At 40.0% G+C, this 9,401-nt stretch overlaps 1 protein-coding gene across 1 annotated transcript in view; it reads left to right on the forward strand.

Moving 5' to 3' along the window:
• LOC106109085 (mediator of RNA polymerase II transcription subunit 13) overlaps window positions 1–8,974 on the forward strand; it is a 41,507-nt gene extending 32,533 nt beyond the window's left edge. Inside the window, exons 3-4 of the mRNA XM_013290488.1 lie at window positions 5,456–5,540; window positions 8,887–8,974. Of these exons, the coding sequence (XP_013145942.1) occupies window positions 5,456–5,540; window positions 8,887–8,974 (173 nt within the window). The remainder of the gene's footprint in view (window positions 1–5,455; window positions 5,541–8,886) is intronic.
• The last annotated feature ends 427 nt before the right edge of the window (window positions 8,975–9,401 follow it).

Consider the following 9,401-nt stretch of genomic DNA (forward strand, 5'->3'; position numbering starts at 1 on the left):
CTGGCTCTTAAAACAAGAAGACCTTTTCTACCAAGAGTATAAGTTGAACTTAATCATTCAGCCAGTTTACGATTCCTTGGCAAATTGCATTTTGTCTCCTTTCTTTTCTCCGTCACGGTTTTTATCATTTGGGATCAAGACGGATTTACTTTTTATGTCATCGTAGTGTGCTATTAAATTAGAAAAGTAATGACATTTTTTATTGAAAATTTATCGCCAAACAATGAAATTACTACAAATTACCCTTTAAATGTTAAAGGACATGGGTATTATGTAATAAAGACGCAATGGTGTATTTATGGTTGTAAGTGCGGGCCGTGTGGGGAGGGGCTGGGGCTGTGACGCTAGCGCGCGGTGCATGACGTCACGGGCACGTGGGTGCGTGCGAGCGGGACGCCGCTAGTGCTAGCCAGCAAATTGACAGATTTCCACGCGTTCGATACCATCTTGAAAGGCATTATCGGGGTCGAGGGTGGGTTACCTTACGCCTACGAGTTGCCATTTCTATTGCACCACGCATTGAATATAAAATAATCGATAAACAAACATTAAGCTATTGTGTATACGCAAATGTCAAATGAATACCTACGTATTAACGCCACACTTAATTTTCTATTGTATATTCGCTGAAATTGCTTGGCAAATGATGATAACTAAAGGTCAACACATTATTAATGAGAATCGATATTACGAGTACACTTTCTTATTTCACTAGAGTAATTTCGTCTAGCATAACTCCCCAACCGTGTTGTATTACGAAGTACACACCATAATTAAAGCTTTTGTATCAAGTATTTTCAAGGCTTAGTTAAAGCCGCGAAGGTATGCGTGTTTTATATTTGTCTCGAATCTAGTATTCTGTTGCGAGCGTAATATGAAAACAATGTTTAATAGATCTGGTTTGTGTACTTATGGTAGCGTGTGCATACATTCAATACCGGTTTGTGGCGCGGCCGCGTCCGTGCAGCCGTGCACAGACACCGCTACCGCCTGCCTCCTGCCGCCTTCACTGCACTTCACATATGTAACGCAACGACTTAACACCGAATGTGTTTAAAAATCAACTCAAAAATTTGAAATAGTCTCTCAAGAAAAAAAACTAAAGTTAAAATACGTTGAGGGGATAAAAGTTTGTTGTTATAACTATTGAAATATTTTTATGAATCAAAATGTAGGTCAATAAAAGTGTTCCGCTCTCGCCGACCAGATGTAGAGATGAAAACATCTGGTCCGCGCCTCTTGCTCACGCAAAAAGTTTAGATCATTATTAATCTGTAATAAAAGGTAACCTCTGAACCATAATCATCTACATTTTTTATGGTAGGACAAGAAAAAGGATGTATCGACAACAGAAAAGTTTAAATTTTTAAGTCTTGCGAAATATTGTACCAAAATATTTGCTGATGAAATAACTATGTTGCCTTCACGCTTTCTATTTTGCCAAGCTAATCGATAATGGTACCTAGCGTGTTAATGTGTAATCAAACGACAGACATCGATGTATTATCTAGGGCTATGTATACAACTAAAACGTTTGTTAACATCTATGTAATTGTGTAAGGCAAGGTGTACATACGCTTTAGGCGCGTTGTTCAATATCGCAGAGGGTCTGCAGGGAGCGACGGCGGTTAACCTCGCAATGGGTCGACATGCCTACGTGTCTTGTGTCTTAGTATGCAGCGTTTATACACAACATATAGTAACAGTGCATGATTAGCAGATGTTTGATGCGCAGTAGAGTAACGACATTGACAAATCACGTTTTCTAATCAAAGACATATGTAATCAATGTGTTTTGCCACTCGGCATATGAATACATGGCTCCCGCTAACGCTGCCTTCATTCAGGAAAGATTTTACTCTTTTTAAACTTTGATGCCGTAGTTATAACAAAGCCACAGATGACGAGATAAAGGTCGCTTGTTAATCGGTCGATGATTTGATAAGAGCAGCTCAGGACGCGTTCCATGTCCCTCGTAGTACTTATAAATAAATAGAAGTTTCACCGACCAAACACCGCGAAATGCTTAACATGCCCACCGCGATCTCTGCACTAGTTACGACTCACGCCGAGCTCTGTGTAGCACATTGTTTATTATATTATCGCTCACCTTTATAGTTTTCCTTATCGCATTGATTGGTGCGAGCGCACCGCTGGCACGACTGGAATAGAGGTTGCGTCCGTGCAAAGGACACGCCTAGAGTTCTAATGTTTTTGTTACAATTCTTGTACAATACGAATCATCTTGTAAATTTTAATTTGCTATATTATATCCCTGTTTTAAAACGATAGTTTAGCAGACGGATTTCTGTGGCTTTGACGATCCTTCCATTCCACTTTTATAATGAAAGTAAAATAATGTGAACTAGTTTAGAATGCACTTTTACTGGTAATCGTGTGTGAAAGCGTCCGCAAGCCGCGTTTCGTGGCATGGCGTGGTGTGGCCCTAGGAAAGTGAGCAGTCGCGCACATTGTCGCTTTATGGATCATAATAAATCTCGGCAATCCATTAGTCCCTCGTTAAACGGCATGTTTATTGCCGACACGTCCGCCTCGCGGCCGTGTCTTCGTGCACCCGCTTGCTCGCTCGCTCGCTCATTATATAAGCCACCGTGTTTATGTCGATCTCAACGTCAAATTAACATCAAATTATAGTATTACATTTTTTGTTATGATGTAATTTTGAAATAGTTTTTTTTTCATTCAATATGAACATATGTAGTCATAAATCTTTTTGTTATGATCTGTCAAATTATACAAATTACAGCCATGTATTTTAAATTTGTTGTGACATTGAGATGCTTTGGTTCTTCTCACGTGAATAAAACTTAATAACAACAAACGGCGTTATGGTATAAGTGATAAGCGATTGGCATTTAGTAGTTTTCGGCGCGCGCCTGGCTATCGATCCCCGCCGCGCCCGTCGCACCCCGCGTTATCCGTACCACAGCCATGCGACCTTGAACCTAATGAACTTTGAGGATGCACCACCATGGTGGTATCTTCTTACTGCAACAATAACCATTCACTTGAGAACCAGTCATGTCTTTGCTTATAATATAGAACAAAGTTTACTGCTTACGATTTGAAATGCGCAATGTTTGTGTCCCTTTCGTTATCAAACGGGCGTTGTATCAACATTTCTTCAGATGTGCATATATTTTATTGGAATTATCAGATATATTTAAACGTAATTAAATAATGTGACTTAAATTGTTGATTGACTTTCTCTGAATAAGGTGTGCTAAAGGACGACAAGTTTCATTTTCCGCTATTGACATGTAAACATTGACAATTTCCTCGATTCTAAAATGTTTAATTTGTTGAACGAACATGTTGAACACACTTGTTGATGATTTGTTGATTTACAAATTTTGAAAACGTTTTTTATGACTTTGGAATATGATAGAAAATATTTTAAACATCATCATCTAAAACTAAACGGGCGTATCGAAATCGATTTAACCTTTGGTATTGGCGATGTGGTATCCATTGATGGCGGCCGCTGTTGCTCGTCATGGCGGGGAGGAGCGAGTGCGGTCGTGACTGCACGTACCGCCTCGCGTACCGGTACCGCCGGCGGAGTACGGTACGCGTACCGTTCGCCGGCGCCCGCGCGGCCTTGAGCCACCGCCGCCGAACCGAACGCGACAATAATTGCACGCGGTACCGCTGCACACCGCAACCGGTATTATACCCCCACCACCTGCCCCCTGCCCCCTGCTCCGGCGCGCGCCTAGCTCGTCTTATAACCTGTAAACTTTTAATTGTGTCAGGTCAGGCCGGAATTATGTATGTAATGGTCATAACACCGATCATGACTTTGGTATTACCAATGTGAAGAACGAAAGCTTCCATAGGATTTTTTCCCTAATAAAGAAAATCAATAATCCATCGTGTATTTTATTAGCAGATTTTTAGTATCCTTACTTATACTTCAGAGATCTTGTAAAATTTGTTTCTATTATACTTATTTTATTTCTCATAACGTAATATTAATCATAGCTATTGGTTGTAATATATCTACATGCGATAAAGACAAAGGACCGCGCAACGCCATTGTTCCGTAACACCCTGAATATAATATCTATAAGGTTAAATCATCGCCGTTAACCTTTGCCACGCATTGGAAAAACTAGTCCGGAGATGGAAAACATTGCGCGGCCACCTGGACCACGAATGTCAAGGCTGCACGCTTGGAACTTCTCCAGCGCGCCGCTGCAGCGCTCGCGGCCGCCTCCCGGACACAATAACAACATCGCTTACATAAATACTCCACTGCGGCTTCGCGCGCTTGTGCTGAAAGTTGACCGAGTAATCGCTCGGAGTTAGCGCCTCCTCCAACGGAAATATTTACATGTCGCACTCTATTGCGATATTCTAAGGTGGAAATTTCAATGTCAATTAAAATGTTAGCGAGTCGCATGTGTGTCGCGCGCGACGACAAACACGAGCACGTGCGCGCCGCGGCGGCCGCGTGACGTCAGAGCCCGCCCCTTGCGCGAGCGAGACGGAGCGCGCGGAGCGGCAACCTCGCTCTCGGTTTGTTGTGGCACGGCGCGCAGGCGCGGCGATAGCGCGGGTTTATCTTCCGATTGCATATGCAACTATTTGCAGCTATCCTCGGCGGTGCGTCTCGCGGCCGCTTATCGCGTCCGCTCTATGCTGCACGGCATATGGATCTGGACCGTGCTCCAGGCATCCCGCTTCTCTTCTGCTAGATGGCGTGCAATTTACAAATTAAAAACTATAAATGACAAATTAATTAAATCTATAGCAACGTGTTTTTGTTTTAGTTAAGGCATCGTTCTAGCAAACTTTCTATTTCCGGCCCAATTTTATATAGGAAAATTTTCTTCAATGTTCACTACTTTCCTAAACTAATTTTAGGAAAAGTTAATTACGAATCGATTCTTCGAAAAATTCCGTAACAACATCAGTTCGAAATGCGGTTTGTTTGTTTCATCTTAGTTACGGCCTTGCTGAGTCTGAAATTGTGCGGAAAGATCCGCTCCGATACGGTGCTCTCGTCATCACGCTAATGAAGCGGGTGATCGGTGAGCAAATGACGTCATTCGCATATAAAGCTCTAAGCGTGATAAGAGTTGACTGTCAATGTCAAGGCTTGGGGCTACAGGACTAAGCATTTCTTATACCGCAAACGAATCTCGTTTTGCGGCCCAAGATCGGTCCATCAGTCAGTAATGGTCCTTTTTATGAACAAAGTCATTTTTAAGGTCAAAAATAGGGGCGAACTTTTTTTTCTTTGATTAAATTTAAAATATTCTATGTTACTAAATGATAACGTAGCTTTTCAATGGTGGAAGAATTATTAAAATCGGCTCTGTAGTTTTTGAGGTTTTGCAATACATACAAAAATATATATCTTTCCTCTTTATAATATTAGTATAGATTGTACAGACTTGTACTGAATGGCTTATTTCTTTATTCACAGAAGGCGACCAGGGCTCATGGGAGGGTGGACTATCTTACGAGTGCCGATCCCTGCTCTTCAAGGCTTTGCATAACCTCATCGAAAGGTAAACAAAATCAAATGATTTATCAATCAAGTTGTAGCTATCGCTATGTTTTATGATGCTTATTAATTTGGTTTGTTGCGATAAGAGGCGTTTTTGTGATTCACGTTAGGCGTACTGGTCGCAAACTTATCTTCCGATAGTCGCAGCAAGTCCGCCGTCGCGAATCTCAACTTCGTAGTACTCAAGGCTACGCAAATCTGCGATTTTGGTCTCTTAGCGACTTACGCAATATCATCTCATACAAGATCGTCCCTACTTGAGACTAAAATTGCAGATTCGCATTGCCTTGTGTTGCTTATTGTCGTAAAGGTATAATACGTAGTCCCGTTAATGTTTACTCAGATACACGCTCAGAGATGTTAATCAGGAAATATGTGCGGTGTAAACGATCCCATTGTTCAGCATGAAATTAATATGTGAATGTATTTTTAGTGACGACGCGGCGGTCTTTACGATGTGAGACTTTAACGACGTCGGCACTTACAAATCTCTTACAAAGTCGTGGATTTATTTTTATTTAACTTAATGACCATTAAACGGCACCTTAGGTATCTTATCATGTGGCCAAATTTATTACATACCTCACAATTTTCTGTAGGTCGTTTTGAATGATTTGGTAATGTCTATAAGAATTTATAAGAAAGAAAATTCTATAAGCAAGTTTGACAATCAGATTTGTTTAACTAATTATAGTAAATCTATGTCGGCACCGGTATCGACCGATCGCGACATATGTAAGTTAGCATTGTGGGGATATGGCGATGTGGCTGTGGTGGTGTGGGTGCTATTACGGGGGCGAGCTGCAGCGCCAGCCGGCCGGCGGCATCTCACCGGCGGACGAAACTCGAGCAGGTCGACGACCCCGTCGCGTCGCACAGTGCGCGCACCGCACGCGACCACACCGCGACCAGTCGGCGACACACATTGTGCGCCAACCGTACCACTGCGACAAAACTACCCGACCATTGTTTCAATACGGTCAAACATGTCCTGTTGTTGGTCATCGGGCAACGTAGATTTGAAGTCAAGATTATTGAAGTCGAGGAAACGGTGACGTTACAAATATTCGTAGCAGGAATAAGGAAAATACTTAAGAGAAAAATGCAGATAACTCATACATTACGTCATTATTCTTCAAGGTTACCGTATCCTTCCAGTTGTAATCGTCTCTTCTGCTTATCCTCCTTATTATGGAGTCTCCGTGTTTGTTTTGAGCTAAACCAAAGTCCAGATATGTTGGCAGTTAATTTCCGCACTGGTTAGATTTATATAAATAGTCTGATGTATATCCGTTTAATTGATAAGAGAGGACCTTGGCGGCGCTCCTGTAGAAGTTCAATGTCGCGTAACGCGCCGCCGTCGCTGTGAGGCCGCTGTACCACTCTTAGATTAACGCTACTTCATTTAATTACTAGCTGTTCCCATGCGGCTTCATCCGCATTTAATTATAAAAACTTTATTTCATTTTGTATATTTGTCAAATTCACAATTGCAAATGTCAAAATACCAATTACCTTACTATGGCAATTTTGCTTCCTTCATGTTGGCAGCAACTTATGGTCTCTTTCCCACATTAGGGTTTTTATCCAAAGTAAGTAAGTTAATGGCGTCCCCTAAGTTTAATGTATTTACGATATGTCGTAAGTGTAGGGCTTTTTATTAAAGAAAGAATTATTCAAAAATATACTGTGATTGCTGACATCCTACGCCACGAAGTAGTGTGTGTCCACGCTTTATTATGTTAGTATAGATATATTAATTTAAATCTTGTTTTTGTCAGACTGAACTTCGGTAATAAAACCTATATTCTGACGTACCTGATCTCTTCAGCTAAAGTCAATAGTGATTGTTTACCTCTGTTACGTTAAATGGAATAAAATATATGTACACAAAGGTATTGCGGCGCGGCATTGAGTGTAACAGTGTGGCTGAGTATCACTCAATGACTCATTAAACGTATCGATCATTGTGAACTTGGAGTGCATAAAGTTAACGCAGAGCTTTATGTCGCAACACAGCAATTACTGTAAACCGACTCGATAATTATTAATTATTAACAAACCGTTACGTAATTGTTTCCACTGTAGAGTTAGTATTCGATACGCAATTGTATTTCTTTTGTTGTTCGATAGTTTTATATAAATCGCGTGAAAACCATTACAAGTGAATCTAAAATGAATACTGTTTAATCTTACATCTTACTATCTCACTAATATTATAAATGCAAAAGTTTAGATGAATGGATGGATGTTTGTTAGAGTTTGTAGCCTAAACGGTTGAACAGATCTGGATAAAATTTGGCATAGAACACATAGGCTACTTAATTTTTTTAATACCACACAGACGGTGTCGCGAGCGAAAACTAGTTTAAAATGATCGACGTTTAGAAACATGCCAATATAGTAAATAGTTTAGTAACATAAACCAATTTAGTAGTGAAAGCAACATTGAATATCTGTGAATGTAACAATATGGGTAATGAAACAAAGATGTTCGTGACTATCCATTTAATATGTAATGACGTAACTTAGATGTTATCTCAGTGAACGTTCAAATTATTCCATTGTACCTGTTTCTCTATTAAATCATTCACAGACAGCAGCACAGACATCTATCTGGTCTAAATCTAAGTCATACCTAGTATAACTATATACTATGCCACAAGAACGTCGGCCTCAATAGTAAATGTAGGCCTCGTAGAAAACACCATCAAATGATGGCGTGACTGATTATTCTTAAATCCGGCTCTTTCAAGCAATGAACATAAATCCAATTATGTTAACGAACTGATTGAACTAACGAACTAACTGGTATTAATAAAAACCTAAACGTGCTAACGTGACGACGGCAAACTATTATCTTAAATATTTGAAGTGTTTGCCGCAGAGAAATATAATCGTTGGATTGTTGATTAACATTGTTTACGCCGGGCGGTACTCGGGTGGGTCGCTAAAGTGCGGTCCGCATGCGATATTGAAGCGATAAGCGGTAATGATGGGATTCCTGCCCTGCCTACTTCCCATTACCCGTTGCCGTTATAAATTATTATATAATTTATCGTAAACCTTATTTTCTTATAAGAATTGTAGCAGAAATTGAATGACCTTGGGTCCCGAATGCTTTGAAAGCTAACATTGGTGTACGTTGTATGCTTGCTTGGCGTAACCCTGCACACCAAGCTGGCTAGCGGACCAGCTCCAATAATAATTGATATGTGCATAGCAGCAATGCATTACGACATCGCACTTCTATAACACGGAAGCCGCACCGGTGTCTTCTATTAGTAACGGTGTAAGATTTATCATGTAAAAAGTTTATGTTAATAAAATAATTCTTATAATTTCAGATGCCTGTTATCGCGAGACTTTGTGAGACTGGGAAAGTGGTTTGTCCAACCTTACGATGGCGACGAAGAGGACGTCGGAAAAAGGTAACTATTTCTCTGATATACGTATTATCTTTTACAGTTAAATTGATACTCTTATGGAAGTAAAACTTGAAGCACTTCCTGTGAATTGTTTCAAACGAAGCTCGGTGGAAATACTAGAGCTCACTTCCTATATCATGAACGAAGATCTCTGTGTTATACTTGTTAAGATAAAGGTGTAACTTCGTTCTCCTTCAAACATTTTGACACATAAGTATTTAAAATTATAAGAAAGTTACTATTAATTTACTTTGCACTTGAAGTTTATGAAATGCTTAATTTTTATTACTAGAAAACAAACACGTAAAGTTAAATTTAAAGAAATATATTTGTACAGATATGTTTTGTACTTATTTAGTTCTATCATAAATGACTTACTTGATATGATTCTTGACAATTATTTTCGTAATACTTATACCATATGATATGTTTCC

The sequence above is a fragment of the Papilio polytes genome, unplaced genomic scaffold (genome assembly GCF_000836215.1).
Source record: "Papilio polytes unplaced genomic scaffold, Ppol_1.0 DF821289.1, whole genome shotgun sequence".
Classification (NCBI taxonomy): Eukaryota; Metazoa; Arthropoda; class Insecta; order Lepidoptera; family Papilionidae; genus Papilio; species Papilio polytes.